Source organism: Haemorhous mexicanus, chromosome 1, assembly GCF_027477595.1.
Source record: "Haemorhous mexicanus isolate bHaeMex1 chromosome 1, bHaeMex1.pri, whole genome shotgun sequence".
NCBI lineage: Eukaryota > Metazoa > Chordata > Aves > Passeriformes > Fringillidae > Haemorhous > Haemorhous mexicanus.
In genome coordinates this window covers 123,634,388-123,658,915 of record NC_082341.1, presented here as the reverse complement: position 1 = coordinate 123,658,915, position 24,528 = coordinate 123,634,388, and the positions used below count along the sequence as shown (strand labels likewise).

The 24,528-nt window shown below is 43.3% G+C and overlaps 1 protein-coding gene across 1 annotated transcript; it reads right to left on the bottom strand.

Annotated features, from left to right (window-relative positions):
* Positions 1-2,331: 2,331 nt before the first annotated feature.
* On the bottom strand, positions 2,332-3,635 carry RRS1 (ribosome biogenesis regulator 1 homolog). Its single transcript, XM_059861516.1, has one exon. The coding sequence runs from the start codon at positions 3,546-3,548 to the stop codon at positions 2,460-2,462; it is 1,089 nt and encodes a 362-aa protein (XP_059717499.1). The 5' UTR covers positions 3,549-3,635; the 3' UTR covers positions 2,332-2,459.
* Between the last annotated feature and the right edge of the window lie 20,893 nt (positions 3,636-24,528).

Here is a 24,528-nt window from a genome sequence, read left to right as displayed (position 1 = left end):
TAAAACCCTATGGTCCTGAAATTAGGTGAAATACTTTTCTGACTCGGAATGGTCTAACCTAAAACACAAGAAGCTGCACCTCAGCATGAGGAATTTCTTCACACTGAGAGTGGCAGAGCACTGGAACAGGCTGCCCAGGGAGGTCGTGGAGTCTCATGTCACCCTGTTCTTCTAAGCCTTCTGATGTTTACATTTTTGTAATGGAGTTTCTCACTCACTTTTCATGTAAATAATGATTGTTTCATATTCCTTTCTGGAGGAGGAGAGAATTGATGGACTGTTGGTTTGACCAGTGTGGTTGGAGAGGTGGCAATTTCATCCTCCAATCCATGGTCACTCTTGAAGTTCTATAAATATCTGAGTTCAGAAATAAACTGCCCCTTTTTTGCCTTGGACATCTCAGAGTGTGAGTGTTGTTCATTTCATGTCCTATTGTGACAGTCTCCCTCTCTGGAGACATTCTAATTCCATCTGGACATGTTCCTCTATTACCTGCTCTAGGCAACCCTGCCTTGGCAGGGGCCTCGGTCAAGGTGATCTCCAGAGGTCCCTTCCAATCATGACAATTCTGTAATTCTGTGAAATCATGGTAAATTACAGTGCAGGATGGATCAAAATTTTGTAACCAAATTTTTAAGCTGTAAGCTATATTGCTTAGCTGCCAGCAGAGTCCTATACCAGCACTGAGCAAAGGAAACACTGGATTCTGACAAAAAACCATCATTTTTCTAATGTAACAGATAGAAGTATTTTGCCTTTGCATACTCTTTGTATTTTACTAGATGATCTTCAAGGTCCCTTCCAATCCACACCATTCAATGATTCTATGAACAGATCAGATGAGCCTAAAACTTAGGATTTTGCAAGGTGCTGAGCTTGGAAAAGCAGGTTAGTGGCCTGCTCAGGCCCCTAAATGAAGCTACAAAACCTTTATTCACTTGTGAGAGCCAGAAAGTGGCAACACCACTGGAGCACCTGCACCTCTGCTCAGGTGAGCACTTTGCTGCTGGAGATGAACACACTTAATAGGATTTTGGTGGAGAAACTTGACCAGCAGCCTTGTGAGCAGCACAGAACTCTCATCAGGAGTGTATTTGTATGGGAAAAGAGCCCTTCTCTCTGGCTGAGCATGTACAAGGTGTGCCCTATGGAAATGCCTGGAAGATAGAGGTCTGGCATGTCTCTCTGTTGATGACAGAGAGTTGTGCCCACAGGACCACTCATGCCACTGACAGGTCCACAGCAGCCTGTAGTGCTGCAGACAGCTCAGCACATGGGCAAGAAGCACTAGAGAGGCAAAGAACACCTTGTGTAAGGCTCATAGGCTGGGCAGTTGCCAGTCCATCAACACTATACAAACTCCAAGGTGTACAAAGCCCTTCTGCCCTCAGCAGCTGCCCAACACAAAGGGTTTGCTTTCTGATGCTTTTTACTGAAGCTGCCATCCTAACTGAAGTGCTACAGAACAAGAAGAAAACTGCTTAAGTCACCCAGCTTTTTCAAAAACTTGCAATACATTACAGTATCAGTAACCACTAAAAACCTCAAAGTTTGAAAACACAGTTTAACTGAGATTACTGAAACTTGTTTTACTAACTTTCTTACCAGGGAACAGCATCTTCCCTGCAGCTAAGCCACACATCGAGACAGCTGTTTTTTTTTTTTCCTATTTCATGTGTACATGTGACACTACAAAGTTCAAGAGTAATGGGAAGAAGAGAGAATTTCTCAAAGTGCTAGGTAAATACTGTAAGATTATTTCTATAAAATGATGGATTACTGTTACTACAGGGAGAAATTTAGGTTTTAACCTGTACAATACAAACATTTTTCTGCTGAACTCAATGGCTGGTCAGCAGCTTTGACCTTTTTTCATCAACAAAATGCTGTAGAAAATCTGTACAATTTCTTAGGCCCTTCAATAAATTTTACAGTAAGTTTCCATGTTCCTTGTGTAACTGAACCTGAATACCACAGAGCTGAGCGGCAGAAGCTGACTTACAGAGCAAGAGCCCCACCATCAGGCCACTTGCCCAAGGCAGAGAGCATCAGACACATCCTTTAACTGGACCTGTGGCTGCTACTCCATCAAAACTCCCGGCCACGTCTTCGGTCCAGTCCCAGCTACCTGAAAAGAGCTTTGCTCAGCTTCTGTCCTGGCAGAAATGCTGCAGGCCAACTGTGAAACAACATTACCTGTGAAACAAGTCACTGTGACACCCCCAGCCTGGGGGGAACCGGGGCACCCTTCTCCCTTCACAGGACACCAATTTCCCTTGGATGGAGAACACAGCCCTCCTTCTCTATCAGCTAAGAGCCAAACGCGGGATGTTTTAGAAAGGTCAGAACGCGTTTATTGACAGATACGTGTGTGTACAGAGCACTGGGCAGGAGGCTGGCAGCGACAGTCCCTTCCCACGCCTCGGTGGGCATCCCTAGCCCGTGCTGCACACTGTCCCTCACGCCTTCTTTCTCCTGCCCCCGCCGCTGCCACCGCCCGCAGTCTTCGGCTGCTGCGGCTGACGCCGGGCTCCGCTCTTCTTGCCGCTGCGCCCGGGCCGCTGCTGCCGCCGGCCGCGCTTGCCGCGCTTGGACTGCTTCTTGCCCTTGTTGGCAGCGGCCGCCTCGGCTTCCTCCTGCCGCAGCTGCTTGTTGACGGCGCGGGTGATGTCGAGCACCGGCTTCTTGCTGCCCATGTCCCGCAGCAGCTCCAGCTGCCGGCTGCGCTCGGCCGCCAGGTTGCCCAGCAGGGGCTCGAAGCGGCGCTTCTTGCCGCCGCTGCGGGAGGGCGGCTCCGCCGACTCCTTCGGCAGGCGCGGCTGGAAGCGGCCGAGCGAGGCGGTGGAGACGCGGGCCACGCGGGCCACCCGGCGCAGCTCGTCGCGGTCCTGGTGGCCGGTGGGGTGCAGGGGCGCGGCGGGCACGGCGCTGCCGGCGCGGTGGGCTCGGGCCAGGTTGCGCAGCCGGTTCAGCTCGTTCCGAGCCACCCGCTCCCGCTTCTCCCGCCGCAGCCGGGCGAACTGGTCCTCCTCGGGGTCGGCGCCCGCCGGCACCTCCGCCAGCCAGGCCCGGGACGGGTCTCCGCCCGCCCGCCGGTAGCCCCAGCGCCGCCGCCACTCCTTGGCCTGCTCGTCCCACACCAGCGAGGTTTTCTTCTTGCGGCGGATGCCCTTCAGCCGCGCAAACTGCTCCCAGCGCGTCGGCGGCCGCGGCTTCGGCGGCGGCTTCTCCCGCGGCAGGCGGAACGTGGGCTCGGGCAGCTGCGCCACCAGCGGGCCCCCGGCGCCACCGGCGCGCTCGGCCGGCAGCTCCCAGAGCCGGGACACGAGCAGTTGCGTGTTGTCGCGGGCCAGCGCCCGCAGCAGCGCTTCCCGCCGCGGGCCGGCCCCGCGCAGCGCCGCAGCCGGAGGGGGGTTGCGGTCCACGGCCAGCAAATTGCCCAGGTCGTACTCCAACTCCAGCTCCTTTTCCACCGTGATGCTCCGCCGCTTCTCCGCCTCCTGCTCCTCGGCGGCCGCCAACACCGCCTCCACCCGCACGGCCGCCATGGCAGCGGCTCCACGTGCGAGCGGCGCCGCCGCTGCCCCGGAGCGCGGCAAAGTTCCGCCGGGTCAGCGCGCCGGAACCGCCGGGCCCGAGCCGCAGGGCCCTGGGGCGGGACGGGCGCAAGGCCCGCCGGGAGATGCAGTCCCGTCGCGCCGGCCCGCCAGAGGGAGCCGTGGCTCCCCGCAACCCGGCCCGAGGCCGCCGGACCCGCGGTGTGCCAGAGGAGCCCTGGTCTGCCAGAGGAGCTCTGGTCTGCCAGGGGAGCCGCCGCCGAGTCTTATGGGCATGCACTTCCAGTTACAGAATCACGGAATCAATTCGGCTCGAAAAGCCCTGTGAGGACGTCAAGTCCAAACTGTGACCAGACATCCCCATGTCAACTAGACCAGGAAACTGAATGCCACGTCCAGTCTTTCATTAAAAACCTTTAGGAACAGTGACTCCACTACCCTGCTAGGCAGCCCATTCTAGTGTTTAATCACCCTTTCTGTGAATAAATTATTTCCAATACTCAACCTGAACCTCCCCTGGTGCAGTTTAAGACTATATCCTCTTGTCCTGTCACTATTGCCTGGCAGAAGAGGCCAAACCCTACCTGCCTACAATCCCCTTTTGCCTAGTTGTAGAGAAGGATAAGATCACCCCTGAGCCTCTTCTCCAGGCAAAATAACCCTGGCTCCCTTGTCTGCTTCTGATGGGACTTCACCTTCTGGACCCTTCACCTGTGATACTGATGACCACCAATGATCACCAATGATGAAATCCCCAGTGACCCCCAGGCTGGGGTTGTGTGGGGTTCAAGGGGGTCCCAAATCTGTCTCCTGCTGCCACCATGAGTGGTGCTGAGGTGGAACTTATGTGGAAAGACTCAAGACATGAGGGGAGGCAAACATCAAAAGCAGAGTGGTAGGACCATCGTAGAGAGTCAATAGGGCCCTGCAGCTTCCCTTGCCATTGCCTGCAGTAGGGATGTGTGGTGGCATCCAGAGACTGAGACAGAATTTTTTTTTGTGTGTGTGTGCACATGTGGTTTTTGTTTGTTTGTTTTTGATGATTTTTTTAAAGCATATGATTCTTTCTGATGCTCCTTGCTGTAGAGCAGTCCCACTGAGTGCTCCTCACAGGATCAAAATTCAAGTGCTGTATTGCAGCTCCACCGAGACTGACACAGGTGTTGTGGGTAAATCTCCCCGCAGAGAAGGGAGGGCAGGAACAGCATTTGGGAAGCAGTGTCATCTGGCAGATATCTCAACAGATATAATTATAAGTGAGGTGATATGATGTGCTCCTAAAGGTCAGCTGGGTCACAGATACCTCCATGCTATTTTTAAACAAATGGGCTACAGAAGAATCCTTTTATAGCTATACAGTGATTTGGCTTGTGTGGCCATGATATTTTGAGCTGATCCCTGGTGCCCTAAAAACAAGCTCATGATAGCACTTAGCTGTTGTGCAGGGCAATGATGGGTGGTTTTATACAGGGTACAGTTCTATTCCAAGTTATTATCCCATCTTTGCCTTTACATTAGTTTTGGAGTGATGGAAATGATTCTGAGTGTAATGCCACAGCAGTGCTGTTGAAATGAAATAAAAGGCTGTGTTTACAAGGTGAGGACAATTAGCTGATTCTCAAATTCTAATGGCTGGCATAAGACAACTTACCCACAGTCTAACCAGGAAATTTTTTTTCTTCAAGTCACCCGTTTTGAGCCTGATTTGTATACTATGGAGCAATAGAATCCCTATGCATTTATATCCAAGCTGGTTGGCATGGACTATTTTCTTGTTTACCACAAGATGGCATTGGATAATATTTTGTGCCTTGGGTAGCTCATACTATCACCTGGAATTGCAGATAAAACTAATTTTAAAGACAGTTCTTTGAAGAGGTTCATAGGCACTCTCTAGATTTAGGCACTATCTAGATTTAGGCATAAATTTGAACTTTTGAACTGCAAGGCCCACTGTTTTGTTAAAGTCTGGTTAATACCGTTACACTGATCCAGGCACCCTCCAGTTTGATCCTTATGCAGCTAACTCTCAGAGTTCTCTTGGTCTGTATTTGTACAAAGTCTAGAATGCTTCAGGTAGATGCCTTGGGCTGAGAGGACATCATCTCTTGCACTTCCAAAGTTACTTGAACTGTTAATGATTACTGCTGGAACAGCAGAAATACTGCATGCCAGGAATTGATCTTCTTTCTTTACCTGAAAACGTGTAGAGGAATCTTAGAAGGTAAAAATTACATTCTGGAAACTGCTGTGTTGATCTGAATTCCAGCCTTTTTATTTATTCCAGGAATCTGCACCTCAGAGCATTACCCTGCTTTTGGAGTTTGCAGCTTGTGATTTCACAGTGTGGTTGGGAAGGTGGTGGTTGGAAGAATACTGGAAAAGATTTGTAAACAGAGGTTTGTAAATAGTCATGGATATTTTGGGAAACTGTCCCATTCTGAGGGGGGGCTTCTGAGCTGACTGTAGTAATCACAGCCATGCTTTGAACTCGTACTTCCAGCTTAGAGCTGGGGATTGCAACCGGGTACATGGCTTCTGTCAAGGGAATAGACATGTGTGTGCTTCTGCAAATCTGGGCTTTCCGAAAGATGAAAGGGTAATACCAATGTTCAGTTATAGAACCAGCTTTTAGGAAAGGAATGTTTTTATTATCTCATGTTTAATTCAGCTTTTTAAAAAGACTTTTCCAGCAATTTTTAACAGAATGATTTTTTTAGAAGTTTTTATTCGTTTTGATCATCTCTGTTCTGGGGTTCCTGAATTCCTTTTGGCATATCAAATATCACATTTCACAGACTGCCTGTTGGTTGTGCTTAGCTATAGAGCTTGACAATCCATAGATAATTATGCAATTTCATCATTGCTCTCCCTTTCCCTGAGGTACTTTACCTCTTCAGTATGAACAAGAGCAGTACATGTCACAGGATGTGCATATATGTGCTTAATGCTGTACTCTTTTCTGCTTTCTTTACTGGGAGGTGACTAGGCAGGGTTTGGATTCTCTTGCAAAGAGCAGTTCTTATTTGAGATGAAGAAGGTCTTTTTTTTTTTTTAACCACATGAAAAATTTAGCTGCATGAGAAACATTATATGGCAGAGTATAATTTACAGAAACACTTGTCCAAAAGATTATTTGAAAGCATAATGCAAGATATATGTGATGCACCAAAAGAACTACAGCATCAACGTGACATACCATCAGGTTTGTTTTTCTTGTGAGAAAGAATAATGAATTATCCTACTTAACTTTTATTTTTGTAGTTTCTGTTCAGCTGGGCTGCAGCTTGAAGGTTGTGTTTGATAGGAGCTGCTGTAATGTACAGGATTCATGTCTCACTGTTAGTGATACCATTAACTTAGATTTACTCTTCAAACTTTTGCCAATTACCTCTGGATGGCAGTAGATGTAGTTACAAGATGATTCAATCAATTCATAAGCCTGCTGTGAGGATTGTTATGAAGAACACTTTTATCAGGCAAACTCAAAGTGCTGATAATTTTGGAAAATAGTAGAAAGTGCCCTTAAAATATCCACACTCTCTCAGAATAATTCCCTTCTACTGACTTTGTTCGGTACATTTTGAAGTAAAAATCTATGCTGTTGGATTTTTTTGTAAAAGGGAGAAGTTGTTTGCTCACTGAAGCTATATTAAGTACAACAATTTATGGACCCAATTCTGCTTCCTGATACACTTTTTTAACCCCTGTAACTTACATTTCATATATTTCAGCATATGTCCTATTTCCTGGGACATATAAGTGCCTTTTCAGTCCAAATAACAAAACACAGGAATGCAAATTTGGCTAAACAGACTCTTTTCTAGTCACTAGTCCATGTAATGTAAAAAAAACTGTCTGTAAAGAATAATAAAAAAAAAAAACTACAAAGATTTAGGGCACCCTCTTTTATAAAATGTGCCAGTTGACTTCAGCAGTATAACAAAAATCCATCTGGTAGTCAGAGTTTTCCTATTACAAGAAATATATTACTCATGAGAGATAATGGGCCATTCCTTCCCATGGTTTCACCATGCCTTATAGGAACCTCATAGGGGACATGCTTAATTCTAAGCAAGTTGTGTTGATGGGGATGACATTATCTGTGCTCACACCAAAACCCTTGTGGTTGGTTTGTAAATGAGCAGGTTTAAATTCCTGTCCAAAGATTTAATGTGATTATAGCAGAATGCTGTATTTATGAAAAAAACCTCAAAAGCCATGCAGGTGAAAGTCAGGAAGCCATAGCTCTAGTTCCAAAACCTAAGACTAGGTAGTTTGGAATGCAATTACAAGTGGATAACTAAGCAGAGCCTGATTTTTGGTGCAGAAGCCAGAACACAGATAGCTGTTGAGATAGCAGGGAGATTTGGATGACTGCAGGCACTGTGGAAAGTGATGGGTGGGCCAGAATCTATTTTCATCATTTGACTGGTTGTGACTGTGGGGTTTCACTGAACTGATTTTGGGTAAACAAAACAAAGCTAAGCTAATTTGAGGCCTTCCCAAGTGCTTGATGCCTATCTTGCTATGCATTAGGGAATCAGACTGAGAACAGATTGTGATGTGGTTTGCTTTTTTTATGAGCTTAACTGTGACCTGATTTTTGTTTGAGAAAGTTTTCTTGTAGCACAGTCTTAATATTAGAAATACCAGCAATGGTGTGGCTTGGTTTTGTTGGGCGTTTTTAGGATAATTTAAAGAACAGAATGAGAACTTTATCAGGCAGTGATGGAAAGAATGGCAACATAGTAACACATTCCTGTTCCAGGGTCAGTCCTTCTTATCATCTGTCTAGAGTAGACCTACTTTTTGGCATAAGATTACTTCTACAAGTTAAAAAAAGCCAATGAACACATTTCCTTCTTTAGAACAAATCTGTCATGCTCAGAGATTTGTCCTTGACTAAGTCTGCACTTGTAAACATAAGAACAAAACAAGTTCCTCTGTTCTTGGGTTGGGTTGGAATTATCTCCAACACTGGAAGTGAGAAACATGAAAGTCTCCATCCATGACATAAAAGATGGGCCATAGTCATTACTTATTTTTGCTGACAGAAGCACATAAGACAAAGTAAATGGAGCAAGAGGTTCGATACCATGAATCTGAGAGAAAGGTAAATGTATGTCTGCTGGCAATGACCATGCCAGTCCCTATATTCTCTTGCTTTTTTGAGTCAGAAATAATCCCTGTCCCAGTCACTGGCCTTCTTAGGACGTGTTTTCAATAGAAAATCTCATCCTTTTATGTGCATGTACAGATACTCCATGAATGTGATTAAACCTATGCAAATAACAGCATTCACATAGGCAAGAGATACAAATATTGATTTTGGTAAAGGAAAAAATATGAGGCCTGATCTTAAAGCAAGACAATACAGTGCACTCAGGACCATGATTCTTCAGGAATCTTTTTGGGGGAATTTGAACCTGAGACTAGACATAGGTCCGAGCATCATTTCATACACACACCACAACCATTTAATGCACCTCAGCTGCCTGAATCTTCCCCCAGCCCCTGCTGGATGACATGGAGGTGCCTGCTGATGTCCTGCTTGCCAAAGGTGTCTTCAACACCTCAGGACTACTTGACAGCAAGAAAAAGGTTTCCCAAACATGGTTTGTAACTTTTTATCCTCCATTTTTCCATTCATCAGCAAGGCTGATCTGTCAGGATGGACTTTTGCCCTCAGTGTGGTTTCAGACCATTTTGTTCTTAAAGCTACATTCAAGACTTCAAGGTCTTGCTAATACATTTCCAGTTGATAGTTATTAATGAAATGGGAAAATAGTCTTGGTTTGGGATTTTTTGTACACATAAATAGGGCACTTTAAAAGTTCAGTCCAAGATATTAAGGAGGATTTCAACCACATGTAACTGCAAGTGACTTTTGCAAGACAAGAGTCATCTGTAAATTTCTGTGAGCTTCTACCTAGGATGTATGTTGTGGCTTAGAGTAAATTAGGAGAATTTCTGTTAAACAAATATTATTCATTTTGAATGTCATACAGCCTAGGGCTGTGGCTCTACATCATTACCAAGTGACGACAGATTTGGTTAAAATAGTTCTTATGGTGAAAAAGAAGACCTGGAGATTAACGTAGTCAATTCACACGTTTCAGGCCACGCTCACTGGGTAGCTGAATCAGCATAGCTTCTGGGGTGGGGTGGGAGTGTGAATTTGTGGCTAGGCATTTGAGAGGGAACAGCAATCTCTCAAACTGTTTTTTATCCTGAGGGAATCAGCCACAGCTTGACTCACAGTCAGGGATAGCTTTCCTTGGAGAAGCAATCCTGGTTTATACCTATGCATCCTACCAAACCTCTTCTTGAAGAAGTCTGTCTTGTAAAGGTGGCTTAACTGCTCTTGTAGCTGCAGAGACCTCCCATAGCTCTTCCTGTAGCAGAGTTCACAGCTTGCTGTGTTGAGGGAATATGGAAGCAATTTGCTGTTACCTTATTATAATATACTATAAACTAAACAAGTTGCTACACAGACTGCTCAGTCATTCCTGCAAAAGGTTTGGGAACATCTCAGATGGGTGGAGTGGGAATAACTGGATGCAGCAATGACGTTGGCCATCACAAGGTAACCTCCCTGCTGCTGCTGAATCAGAACCCTCAGAGCTGGGGCAGGAAATCCCTGTCCTAATCTGCAGTCAGGGCTCTTGAGTCCTTGGAGGGGATGAGACTCTCTGAGCTGCTCAGAGCCTATCTGATGCTGCCACAAACCCAAATCAGCTGTTCTGCATGGTGCATCTTTATTCTTTTTGTTTTCTGCAGTATGCCTCTGCTCCTCAGCAACTGCACTACATGATAGGGGAAAAAACAGGATAGATTCTCAGTTTCCAGAATTCTACAGGTACTGTGGGAACTGCTCAATCTGTAATTTTTCTGAGTTACTAAGGAAATGTTAAAGCAGGGCAGGGTGAATTTGTGTGTAGCAGTAGTTACGAGCAATAAAATGAAAATAAATATATATATATATTCACACAATAAACTAAAGGGACAAAATAGAAGGTTTGCTTATTTAGCCAATGGTGCATGAATGACTTAATCCACAAAACTGTTAACTGTTGGTTTAAAACCTGCAGATTTCTCCTACAACTTTGCTTCTTGGACTACCTGTCAGTGTGAGGTACTGAATGGAAATACAAATATTTGCTGGGCTGCATTGTTGCTCCTTGTTGCCCCTTTCTCTATAGCATTTACAGGGCCAAGCATGTACATTCTCTAGCTGCCAAAATATGCCTGGCTCTGACAAAGGACACCTTCCCTTTCTCTTGAAGATGATGCTACACCTGCCTCCTCTCTGGGCTTTCAAATACTTGCTTTGCTCCTTCCAGAATTTGCTTTCTGGAATGCCTTGGGGATTCTCTACAAAAACAATCACCTGGATCTTTGTTTTCCCCTCATCACTTTCATTCAATTCTCTTGTTCCTCTTCACTGCTTTAAAGCATGTGCAGGATCATAGGATAGTTTGGGCTGGAAGGGACCTTTAGAGCCCATTTTGTCCTTCCTGCCTGCACTGGGCAGGACATCTTCGATTCCATCCAGAAAGCCCATTAACCCTACTGTATTTACTTACTTGCCCCTGTATTTGAAGCTTCTCTTCATAGCCTGTGCTCTACCCTGATCATGCTCATTAGTGTTTCTAATTACTGCTGTGATGCACCAAGCTTGAATTCCCATGATCTGTGAGGAAATCTTGCTGCATCCTGTCTCTGGACTGTTTTGTTGGTGGGCAGAGCAGGCACTTTCAGTGTCCAGGTGTGTCATAGCATGAGTTTCTGGTGGAGGTCTGCAGAGCACTTTTGGGGACCTGGCAAGTGTACCTACTAAATTGTGTGAGTAAGGCAGGCTGAACTTTCCTATAATAGCCTGATATAAATGCAGGGTAAGTGTGAATGGTGTGGTAAGTGTGAGAAACAGGTGTTGGTAAGTTTGAGAAAGAGCTGATGGTAAGTTTGAGAAATAGTTGAGTTGTGAATTAAGCTTGTGACTCAACCCTGATTGATGTTACTGGTCAATTACAGGATCATGGAAAATCCCAGCAGCAGGTTTGCTGTGGCTAGTGTTGTGTATTGGAAAGCAATTGCTTTCCACTCAGACTTCTACAGATTTCCTCTTCTAGGTGAAAGAAGAGGAAAGCTACATGGAAAAATACTTCATAAATGCCTCTTAGAAGATCAGTAGGGAAGAAGGAGGTGAGCAACATCTCTTTAAATAAATGGTTTGAATGATCACAGCTTTTCCTTCATTCCAATTTACTCAAGCTGTGCAAAACAGCTCTGAGTAAAGAATATTCTCATTATGTTTTTGCTGATTAGAGAAAGAAAAAAAGCAACCCAGTAGGTAATTTAGGACTGGATGGAGAATATTCACAGACTGTGTTCAGGCTATCGATTATTATGATGGAAGCATCTGACACTAAGCTTGTCTTTTAAATAAACCCTCTAAACTCAAACCATTTGGACAAAAAGAAAAGTAGATGGATACTATCAAACATCTATTTAGACAAAAAGGCTGGATTTGGATTGGAAGTTGAAAGATTTGTGATCATCATCTCAATGTATTCAGCAGTGGTTTTTGAGGTGGCATGAAATCTTTGCTTTTAACACAGGGAAAATGTACTTTGACTGAAGTATTGATTGCTGTCCTCTGGGGCAAAAAATGGATCTTGCTTTTATGCTTTCTTATTTAAGTTTGCATTTTCTGTGTAAATTACACTACTTTAAAATTACATACATATAAAAAGAATATAATCTTGCAAACCTGTTTTCCTGCCTCCCTTCAGCTAGCTACTTTTGTTTTCCAAGTTAGCCACTTGTGTTAGCCCGAGCAGACTGTACTAAGCATGAATTTAAGAGTTTTATGAACTGGAGCATCCTTCTTTTTAGAAACCCACCCATTTTTTTATCTGCAGATTAGCTGAGATGTGATCAAACAGGACACAGGCTATGCTTCTGTGTTGGTTTCATTATAAATTTGGAAAATTCAGCAGATTGTTGCAAACTTGCTCTTTGCAAAAAGCCCAGATGAACAAGCCCCCAAAGTGACTTGAAATACTCCTTTGTTTTCCTGTCTTTCAGGGGACTGGCACGACAGCAGTTTTCAAGGAAAAGTTTCTATCACATTATGCTTCTGTCTGAAAATGGAGGGGATGATAGAGCTTCTAGGGTCCAGAAAACAGGTTTTGACATTAAATCTGTAGCAAGATTTTGCTGTAGTAGCACTAAAAGCACACTAATATATTACGACTTGTGTTAGATAGAGAAGAGCAAAATTTGGCTAGGTTTCCCACATGCTGTGGGCAGTGAGGGGGTTTGCCAAGATAATGAGAGCTAGTGTAGATGAGAGCTGTTCAGACAAATCAAAATACTCTGACTGCTACCTTGCTTCATCTCTCAGCTTCATCTTTAGCTAAACTAGGTGGGGAAACTCCTCTTGTTTGCAGCTTCATTCAAGAAGGTACTCAGCCACATGAAGAATCCTACTGATTAAAGGGTTTGAAGTGAGGTTTGCGTTTAACTGCATGTTTTGAAAGCAAAATCCTCCAGTACATCACTGAGTACAAAATCCTGCAAAATAAAGCCCTGCATTCTCACCAGGATATCAACATGAAGGAGCATTTGAAAGAGATTGCTGGATGTGTGATATGTTTCAATGTGCACAACTTTTGGGAAGTGCCTCACATGGACACTTTGTGTACTTGTTCTCAGTGTGAGTCCACTCATGCACCTTATAGAGTTTCTCAGTAAAATTGTTCTTTGTTAACCTTAGTACAACAGAGTCCTCAAGTAACCGCTGGCCATGTACGTCACTTTATAAGAATTAAAAAATACAAGGCCACATAATATGTTAATTACCACTTCTGGAAGCAGAAGTGCTCTTGTGACCTTTTTGTGTATGGTACAAACTATTTTTTGAGAGGTTATTTAAATTCATTATGAAAGCTATGTGGGATTTTTTATCCAGAAAGCTTTTACAAACCAAATTATCTCATTGCTACTGTACAGGTCTAGAGCCTGAGCCTTGACAGGTGTGACTTGGTGTTGGCTTGAGTTACATCAGCTTTGCCAGCTATCCCAGCCTGCTTTTGTGCACAGCCTCTCAGTGAGACTGATTAGAAGGGCACAGATTTACAGCATCTGGCCAGAGTTGCTCTGTTTTGTTTGTTTCTGAGGGTACAGTTAGGGCACAGTTAGGTACAAAGGTCTTGCTAATTGTCTGAGTGTCTGCAAGATACAGGCAGGTATCCTCAGAGAGTACAATTAAGATAAGCTGTTGAAAAGGGTGTGCAAGGGGAAAAAAAATTATGCAGATACTCCAGACAAGTAGTAACATCCTTGTAACTTGCATTACATACTCACACAGGAACTGTGAATGAGACTTCAGGAAGGCAGCTTTTCCCACCTATTCCCTACACTTTCCTGAGATTTTTTTAAAGTTTTCCCAAGAGAACACATTGGTGTTTGTGGGATAGAAGGATTGCATCAAGAATTCAAAAATCACATGTTTACAGCACTGTGAAAGGGAAGGACCTCCAGAAGCTGCAGTGATGATAATTGTGCCTCTAAGCCATCCTCATTTGTGGTTAGTTCCCCAGACTTTTTATTCTTTTTTCTGTCCCCTGAAAGCTCTCAAATGTGCCTACATCTTTCTTAGACTTTGATACCCCAAATGAAAATCGGTAACATACCTCCCAAATCTGGCCAATGAATGTCCTGCCTTCCTTTTAGTACCCCAATAGGTAAGAATGGTTTGGATTTGTTTTTTTTTTTCTTTTTTACAGCACCACATGCTTGACTCATATTCAGCTCATGTCTCATGACACCATTTTGTGCACAACTGCTGCCTAGTGAGAGGTTCCCCCTTCAGAATGTAATACAATACACAGTAAAATATAGTCCACATTAAATTATCTTGGGAACAATAAGATGAGCATCTCAATAACACATTAACTCTTGCAGTCCAGACCTACATGGAGATGACTGAGGCCTCATGGAATGGGACCAACATTGATTTTCTGATATTGTGCTTGCATTGTACAGATGAATAGAAGAATATTGAACATGTAGATCAAGTGAAGAGCAAAATAGCAAACAGACCGAGTGAACCCATCTGAATTCTTCACTCAGAAGTGAAACTGGCAGGGAATTGTGAAACTGGCATGGAATTGGAAGAAAGGACTGCAAAGCTTCAGAGTTTTCTAGGGAGCTGCTAGAAAAGGCAGGGTGAACAATCCCTTTGGCTGCCACAAACGGCAAGTCCCACAGTGGTGATCAACAATGCTTTTTGTGGAAACCTGAAGTAGACCATAAAGCTCTCAACAAAGACATTTTGAAATGTCAAGAATCCTGCAATTGAGAACAGAATGTCACTTGGGAAAAAGCACATCTTGACACCAAAGCAGATGGCAGATGAGACAATTGAGCACTATGTCATAAAGCTGCACAATAAAGCAAAGTCAAATGAATTTGACCAGATAGCAGCCTAATTTTCGATTAATAGTTTGTCTTCTAACATATCACCAGGTGAAAGCAGGGTATGGGAAGCTCCTCTACCATGAATAGCTGGGGCTGGCACGACCTAATGGAAAGCTGTGCTCTGTTCCTTTTATAAATTCGGAATTGGTACTGGAACTGTCTTTCAAGAAGAAGGCCTAAGCTGTCAGAGTTTTGAAAAGTGTGTACGAACAAAATACCATCTATTCTAACTCTACAAAGCATGTAGCCATTTAAATGTGGAACACTGCTCCTCATCTCATCTAATTGAAAATTTTCTTACTCTGTTTTCCCATTTGTACAGTCCGGTGGATTTAAATGGATTTCTTTGTTTTTCACTTTTGTGTAAATGAAATGGGAATTGTCATCCTGAAACAGGAGTGAAAATTTATGTGCAATGGCCTGATTCTCATTTAGTAAGACATCACTTTGAACTTCTCTAACTGTGTAACAGAATTGTGAAACAAATGTGAATGTAATCTATATAGTCAATGAGATGCAAAATAGATTTTGTATCAGAAAGCATTAAGGCTGAAAATGGCTTTGCTCCTTAGGACCTGAGCATAGATGAATTAATTTCTACTCACATATGCACTCTTATGGTGAGCCAAAATTTAACTGGAGGCCTGCAGGCAGTTAGAATTAGAAATTAGAGTATTTACATACTCAGAAACTTAGTCGGGAAATAAAATGAGATCTACCTAATCCCTGATTAATTTCCAGGCATCTTCTTTTTAGTTACCTTTATTTTAGTAAGTACTTTGTAGGACATGATTAGTCTTTACAGAATACTGAAGTTTTATTAGAAACTACCTTGAGCTTAATTTGCACAATAATTCATTTATTGGGAAGTATTATTGGGAAGCATTTGACAATAAAGATCTCTAAATATTTAAAATTCAAGTGCTGGAGAGGATCTCATCACATTAGGAAGCAATCAACCATCTTGAGACAGGTTAATAAAAGCGTCTTAAACTCATCATCAAAAGGCACTCTTGATTTCCATTATTAGGCACAGGACTCTGAATGATTCATTGATCACATTTTCTCTGTTCAACAAAAATATCATGAGCTGAAAGGTTTCAAGATATGAAACATGAGAGGATTTTTTTCCTGCCTCACAACTACATTTGACAGATGACCTTTAGTCTTTCTTTCACATTAGTGAGATATTTAACAAAAATAATGTAGATACATTTTTCAGTGTTATCCAATGCACATGCTCACAGAATCCTCCGTTTGGTACCACACAGTAAACAGATAAAAGAGTCTTCTGTAAATGCCTTCATTATAAATAAATGCCCTGCTTTAAGCTCTCCTCTTCCAGTAAGATCACAAGGTTTAAAAGCCTCTGAATGATTCTGTGAATGCATGTAGTTAACCTGATACTGTTTCACAGGGAGGTTGGTGCGTGTGTTGATCTACAGGATGTTTTCAGGAGGTTGTGTAGTCTGTTTGCATCCCTTCCATCCAGCAAGCCAACAACTGCATTTGGATCTCCAAAGTTCCAAGGGGTTCCATGCATTTTGGTTCACACCTTTGCTGTTGTGCAGCTCAGGGGGTGGACTGTGGCTTGGCTTTCCATCCTGAGAGCACCTGAAGTTTCCTGGCTGGGGTACAAATAACAAGGGAGCTGTGATGCCGAGGACATCCTCAGCCAAGAGCTCACCCAGGGTCCTGGGCAGATTTGCACAGTCTGTGCAGAAATATTGCTGTCAGCACCAGAGCTGGCAGCTGAAGGTGACTCAAGTATGAGCTGCAGTCACACCTCTGGATCATGGCAATGCTCCCATTTTCACTGCTTCTTCAGCCCTGGCAGGTATCTCATCCTGCTGAAACTTCAGGTCAAAGATGTTGTGGAGGGCACAAGGTGGCACAAAAGTGATAAGAGAGCTACATCACCCCAGAGCTCCTCACTGGTATGTCAGTGGTGCTCTGTGCACATCCTCACTCTGCCTGCTGTGCAGGTAGAAGCTGAAGTCACTCCACTGAAGTCAATAAGCTTGAAAACCGTGGCCTTGTCTGTCTGAAGACCTTTCTATGCAGAATGGAAGGGAACAAGGAGAATGTTCTGCTGGGATGAGCTGATACCCCTGCACTCTGCAGGTGGGAACGGAGAGAGAGGTGAGAAGTAGGTAGACAGCATCATGGAGCAGCTGGCGGAGCATGGTGAGCTCAAGGTCACCTGGCTGTTGGCTCAAATCCATCCAAAAAACCCAAAACCCAGCAATTAGTCAGGCCATCAACTCAAAAAAGAAAGAAGAAGAAGAAAAAAGAAAAAAAGAACAAAAACCCAAAAAACCCCATGGAAATAACTGAGCCATGTAATTGTTCAGCAAGGGTATCTGGGTTCTGCTAGCACTCTTTGGAAGGCCACCCTGGGTAGAAACTGGGACCGTCCCTGTTCCTTGCCGAGCTGATAGTTGTGAATTGAACTCCGTGTCATTTTACTTCAACACCTGCCTGAAAACAGATTCAGAAGTTATGTTCTCAAATGTATTAGGGATTCCTGGTGATTTTTCAACTTCTCTTGGGATGAAGAGGTGGATGGCTGAAGGCAGCAATACTTTGATGCAAGATGCCCGCTAGAGTGTATAGCACAGGCTTGGAAGAGAAGCTTTTTCTGTCTCTGAGGCTTTTACAAGGTTCCATCAATTCTGAGACATTTGAGTCTTTCTTCCCCCCCTCTATTAATAAACACAAATGTGTGGAAAATTACCCTAATCTTCTTCCAAAGAGGATGTGCCTCCAGAATCACTTCCAGTACCGGGGACCTCAGAGTTCTGCTACCATATTTAGAGGAGATAAAAACAGTCCTTGCATTTCTGACCAAAATCCAAATATAGCCTATTTCTTTCTGCCAACTGAAAATGCACCTTTTTAGTTCATTCAGTTTTGTTTAAATCTAACTTTGTTCCAAACTTTTCATTCTATAAATGTCTCTTTTGCTCTGATTATTTAAATAAAGTGGGATAGAGCCCAGTTTAGTGAACTGAATTAGTATGCTACTTAATGTGCCTGCTATTGTCATTCTGCTAGGGTTTGTGCTCTGTTCCTGTTACAATTTCTCCCTGATTTTTGGTGAATTTACACAAGACCTGAACCCAGCCCGTGAAGGACAGTTTACCACAGGCAGCTGTATTTTATAAATTTAAGCGGCATAGTTGCTATTTCTACATGATTTTTCAAAGTTTTTACACTGGAGGGAATATACTGGTTTCTACTTGGCCAGGCTTTATGGCTAGAAACTGGCAGTAGGTGTCAGTGATACCCTGAGACATCTAAGCCTGCCTGTCTTGTGTCTTGTGGTGTGCCAGGTCCTGGTTTCCAAAACATTCAGCTGATCTTCAGCTTGGCAGCATTTCATCTTTTTCTTTCTCCTCTCTGGGAGGTGGGAAACATGGAGCTCAAGAGTTCCTGGGAACATCAAGAAGCAGAAGAGACCATGCAGGAGCATGGGATATGTTGCTGTGTTGGTAACCTCAACTAGCTTTAGGTGCCTACACTCTTGAAAGCCACACAGAGCTGGTTGTTCAGGCTTCTTGTAGAGCCAGTGGAGAGAAACAAGAAATACCAAGATACTCTGGATAACTTCTTTGAGACAAGACAAAGCTTGCCCTGGAAGTGCTTGTTTCTCTTCAGCAATCTTAGTGACAATTTAGTAACCCAAGTATAGCCCTCATTAGTAGGTGTCACAGGTAGGTGAGATGATCCTGTCTTTGTTGTGTGGGACCTCAACAGGTAGAGACCATTCAAGGTATGAGGTATATATTCCCTATCCAGAGTCTTTTTTTCTCATTTCCTTCTTTTGATTCCTTCTGAAGAAGCTATTTTTTCTCCTCCACACTCCTTTCCTCTTTCTTTTCATCCCTTGTTTAAAATTTCTGTCTATTTTTCTGCTATACTTTAGTGCTTTGAGATGATGATGAGTCTATATAAATGGGCTTGGCAATGAAGTTACTTAAGGAATTCCTTGAAAATATTTGCATAATCTCCTAAGGGTTAAAGGCAAAAAACAGGCCAGTAAACTGGACAGACTCATTTGACTGCCCTTGGTGAATGCTCCCCTCTTGCCCCACCTGTGTGTCACCTCCTTTCAGTCCTTGACCTGAAGGTTCCAGATGCAGCCAGTCATCCAGCCTATGACCTGGAGAAGGGATTGTGCACAGCAGTTAGGCTGGTCTTATCTAGTGTGCCCTGTGCTCACAGAGCTCCTCCAAGTGATCTTCTGTCCTACCTGGAATTTCTCATGGCAGATTTATGTATTCCATCCACTGCCAGGAGACTCATGGGCTGGGACTTTCAGGATGTAGTGGCGATAGAGCTAAACCCTCCCCTGGTTTAGGGGCTGGGTGCTGCTGAAAGACGGTGATGGTGACGTTTTCTGCCCTGTCTCCCTACCTGTGGAACCCTGCACTTCCCATGTGCCAGTGGCACTTGTCTGACCTCAGAATGAGTCAGCTCAGAGGATGGACCAGCAGAAAATCACATAAAAAATGAATGAGTTTTTCTTGTGAGGGAAAGAGGAGATATCGGCTCTTTGTTCTCTTTGAAGCTGTGGGCTTTCAGGTACAGCACCGCTGTGCTCTGGAAGACAGTGTAAAAGCAGTATATACATCTTGAAAATGTCTGTGAGCAGGTAGTACACAATGATCCAGGTCAGCTCAGTCAGAAATTTCCTGTTGTCTTCAGTGGCTCTGGATTTCACGCTGTTTCCCTGCTGCTGTGTTTCTGTAGTGCTGTCAGTATTCTCCTGCTTACTCTGCATGGTCAAAGACCAAGACACTGTAAAACATTTCAGTACAACACTAAAATCAGGGGTGTCCCTGCACTTCTTCAACTGTGCTTTATGTATTGTTTTAATACCAGGCTGCACTCTGCTCCTGCTCACACTGCTGAAATTCAGGAGTGATTCCTAAAACAGCTGTAGGTCAGCTCTTTGGATTCAGCCATGAAGGGAATGTAGGGGGAAGGGAAAAGGTCTGCAGTAGCTTTTACTTTCTCTTCTAATATCCTTTGAGGCAGAAGTTCAGTGTGACTTGCCTGAACAATATTGTGCTGCTGGTGTGTGTGTGAGGGCAAGTAGTCCTGGGCTTGGCAAAGGGGGAAGTCAGTTTGTGTTGGTGCCCTCACAACCTCAGCCAGGTGCTGTTACATGAGAAAGTGTGTCCAGTGTTAGGGGGTTGGCTAAAGCCTCTTCACTTCTCCCCAGCAGATCTGAGCCTGCCCCATGCCTGAAACACAAAGCTCCCTGCTCATATTTGCTGTTGCTTCTCCTTGGAGAATTCACTGGATTAGCTGTCAAAGATAAACTAGGAGTGTAATCCCAGTGGATTTGTTCACAAATGCAAATCAGTATTTGCAGCAGGGTTCGTTTTTTGGTTGCTTTTTGTTGTTGTTTTGTTTTGTTTTTGAGGGGAGGGCTAGTGACATTTGCTCGCCTGTATTCCTCACACTTGAGCTATAAAAATCAGCAAATTAAGGCTCATAAGCATGAAGCCACATAACATAAAATCAAAAAGTGACAGCAGAAATATTTCAGTATTCACCCACCACTTGAACAAAGGGATAGGGAATAGTGTCTTGCTTGTTTCAGAAATGATGTCATAATGATCCAGCCTAACAAGCCATAAAGTCCAGTCCTCTTTAGAGTCATTTACAGTTTTGCAAGTCAAAAGGCTTGTGTTTTCCTAGAGTTGTAGAGAAGGTGCAAGGTGGTACAGGACAGTCCAGTTTGAAGGGAAAACACTTCCTCTCTCTGACTCTAAAGGAAGGCTTTTGAAATGGTAAATTGAGCACAAAAACATTGAAGATGTGGACCATCACAAACATAGAAAATTATATTATACTTGCCTGCAAGTTTCACATTCAATCTACCTGTTTTCAGACATGGATGAACATTATCTATGCATTTAGCACATCCTGCTTTCATTGCAAATCCCCTTTCTGTTTGCCCAGTTTCTGACATGATCTGGGTGCACACATTTTGGGATAAAGATCCAACAACTCAGTTGGATCTTGGTTCCTCAGTAGGGGCCACTTTGTTTGAGTCTGCCAGATCTTCCATTTCACATGTCTGTGATGAGCAGCTGTGAATCTGTCTGCCTTCTGGGGATGTCACAGCTGGACACACTGGGGCACTCAGCATCTGCCACCTGGACAGTCTGTCCTTGACTCTGCTCCCTTTCAGGAGAATTACATACATTTGAAATTTTTCATTCCTTCCTGTTGCAAAATCAATTTCCATATCAATATGTTTTGTGAATCAGTCATTTCTCCCCTAGCCCTAAATGTATGATCTCTCCAAGAAATGAGATGCCAATCCCTTTAATTTTTACAAGCTAGTCTCGTTTCTTTAGTGTAGGGATGCAGACTTATCCAAAAGTCTTGAAGTAATTCCGTTCTTTATGCATACATCCTCCTGAAGCATCAACTGCAAAAGCCATTTGTCTTCATTTCCTGTTCCAAAACTGGAGGGCAATGTTTCTGTGTACCAATTACTGCCTTGTACTGCTCTCTACCTCCCAGGTGTGTTTCAAGTCCACCTTATAACTCTCTTTCAATTTAGAAATGGACCCAGCAGTTGTTGCATATCTGAGGTGACAAATGGTCATCTGTCCTCTCTGCTCCTCAAGGGCCAGCCTAATGGCCCTGAAGGCAGCTGGAAGCCACTGCAGTGTGCTTTACATCAGGTTAAGGCCTCAGCTGCACCAGGGCTCCTGCAGCTGTAGCTTGCTTGTGTGACCTCCCAGCACAGGAGGAACTCATACCTTAACAAGCTGCATGAAATAAGATGAATGAAGCAAAGATTGCCTTCTGCAGGAGCAGCTGGGCTCACAGAAGATGTTTTTGTAGTCATGAACCAAATGGTGAGGTTTTGCACCTTGAGACACTGCTCTTCTGGGACTGTTCATGGCAGAGAGGCGGTGCAGTCAGGGGCAGCCTGAGCTCCACGGCTCCGCTTTGCTCATGCTGCTGCCTGCTCAAGCACACCTCATGCCTGCTGGTGAAGCTCTGCAGCTTCTTGTCACACTGTGCACAGAACTGACTGAAAAGCAGAGCTGAGTTGTAATTCTTCTAAATTAATAGTTATAGAACAGAAGTTAGTGAAGTTCATAACAAATTAAATCCCTCATTTTTTTGAGTATGCCTGCTTTTGTATTTGGGATATCCTGGTTTGAGAGCCCTTTCTGTCAGTATGGGGCTTTAGAATCAAACCATCTATATAAATAAAAATTATTTTCATAATATTCAAATAAATTATCTATTTGAAAACAATAATTATAATTTTTATTTTGATATTTTTATCTCTCTTTTAAATTTTTTTTTAATTTCAATTTTTTAGCTTCAGAGACACAACAAGAAGCATCCTAGAATGTACTTCTAGGAAAACAATCAAAAAGTCGGTGAGTCAAATGCTCTGTTACTGCACCAAACAAAGGGGAAGTAGCAGAACTGTGATGGCACCATCCATCAAAGGTAAAGCAACTCAAAACCTCACAATATAGCAAATTATTTAGGTGCATCTATCTGACTTGATGGTTATGTCTGTACAGTGGTCCAGACCAGAAAAAACAAACCCCTAGCTCTGTCCTCCCACGATTACTTCTGAAGAACTTTAGTATTGTCACATCCCCCTGGCTTTGCTGTTTGCATTACTCCTGACAGAACGTTTGGGTAAATGCAAGAGAAAGAGAGGCTTGTATAGCAGTTTGACAGCTCTAATTATGAATATTTAAGAGCTGCTTAAATGTGCTCTCTTCTATCACCTAATTTCCTATCAATGACAGCATTGGAAGCACTTGTCTCATTTTTCAAATCAAAGCTTCCTTAAGCAAAATGCTTGGAGACTGAATAGCTTATGCATTCTATTAATCACCGAGGGTGGGAAAAGATCCATCAAATGCTTCAGCTAGTTTGAGTGTTCCATCCTTGTAGAGCTTTCACTTCCCATTTCTAACAGATGAGTGCATTTGCCTCCTTTGGATCATCTTTGTGATTCTTCCTCATGCAGAAATGGTTTCAGATTCATCTTCCTTCAACATTGCGTCAAATGATACCTGAATATTTATAAAAAGAGTAAATTCTGATTGGGGTTAGTCACAGATAGGAGGAAATAGTAGTCATGTATTGCTTTCCTAAAGAGGGATAGCTCTTACTCTGCTGCCAGTGAGTCAAGTTTCATGAAAAATTGTTACAGTTTAGATGGAAAAGTGTGACCACTACAACTTTGAAATGAACCTTCTTGATTTGAGACAGAAACAGTATGGGCTGGTGTTTGTTCTGTCATTACTGTTACTTTCTGCACTTGGGGCTGACTTTGGCCATGATGATAGAATGATCCCAATTAATTTTATGGGAGTTTTGTTCTTTATGCATATAATGAAGTGTCTTCTCCTCACTACATAATGTCCACCAGACTCTCCCCAACAATGACAAATTCTGAAGGATGGGCTTAACTGCAGCAGCTGGAGAAGGGAGAGGTCTTCAAAGATGTGCGGGCCATACCCAGCTAAGTAACAGCTAGGCTGGCCTTCTGCCTCCTGGGGAGCTTGTGATGGCAGAGCTGTGTGATAACTTCCCCAGCTTTTGGAAGGAGTTTGTTTGCAGTGCTTGTTTCCTCCTGTTTTGTTGTTGCAACTTGTGAATTTACATTCCACGTGCTACTGGAAGAGGGCATGGAACAAAAAACTCAATACTTCACTGAGCAACACCTTGTGGTATTTTCTGCCATTGCTAGAGGAGAATATCATTCCTCCTGGTCACATAAAATATAGGAGGATGGTAGCAAGAAGAGACAAATTCCAGATGGGAGATGTGTGGAATTCAAAAGTCATGTCTGCCTTTGTTAGATAAGAACAGGGAGAAAAAAGGTTTAAATTGGGAAGCAGAGAAAAGAAGGAAGATTTTTAAAAATGGTTTGGGAAAATGAAAAGCAGGTTCAGAACATCTTCACATACACTGACATAGCTGACATACACTGACATAGCTGGATAAAATGTCCTTGAGCTCAGAAATGCCTAGTTCCACAACTCCCATTTAAATGACTAAGATCTGCATCAAGTCACCTAAGAATGAACATCTTATCAAAGACACCCACAGCTGAAAATTTTAGATTTTTGTTTTCATAAAGTGTTGCTTTATATCCTATATTTAGTTTTCATCATCATGGGTCTAAACTTAGAAATATTTTTGTCCAGCTACCAAGCTAGAGGGAGCTATATAAGAATGCAAACCTTTTAGAGTTCTGCTATTAACTGTTTCTGACACTTATGCCATTGATTATGTTTCTACTTTTCCAGAAAAATAGTTGCTTTAATTTGCTTCTGATTCACAGTCAGCTTTCATAGCACAGCAATTTGTTTCTCACCATTTCTCCCTGTTTAAGGGAGAATCTGTGTACAATTCTACGCTCCCATTGTTATGTGCCATGCTGTTAATGCATTCCTTCAGAATGCCTTTA

Bases quoted from the DNA above. Each gene is read 5' to 3' on its own strand.
- RRS1 (XM_059861516.1), bottom strand. From the start codon at position 3,548: ATGGCGGCCGTGCGGGTGGAGGCGGTGTTGGCGGCCGCCGAGGAGCAG.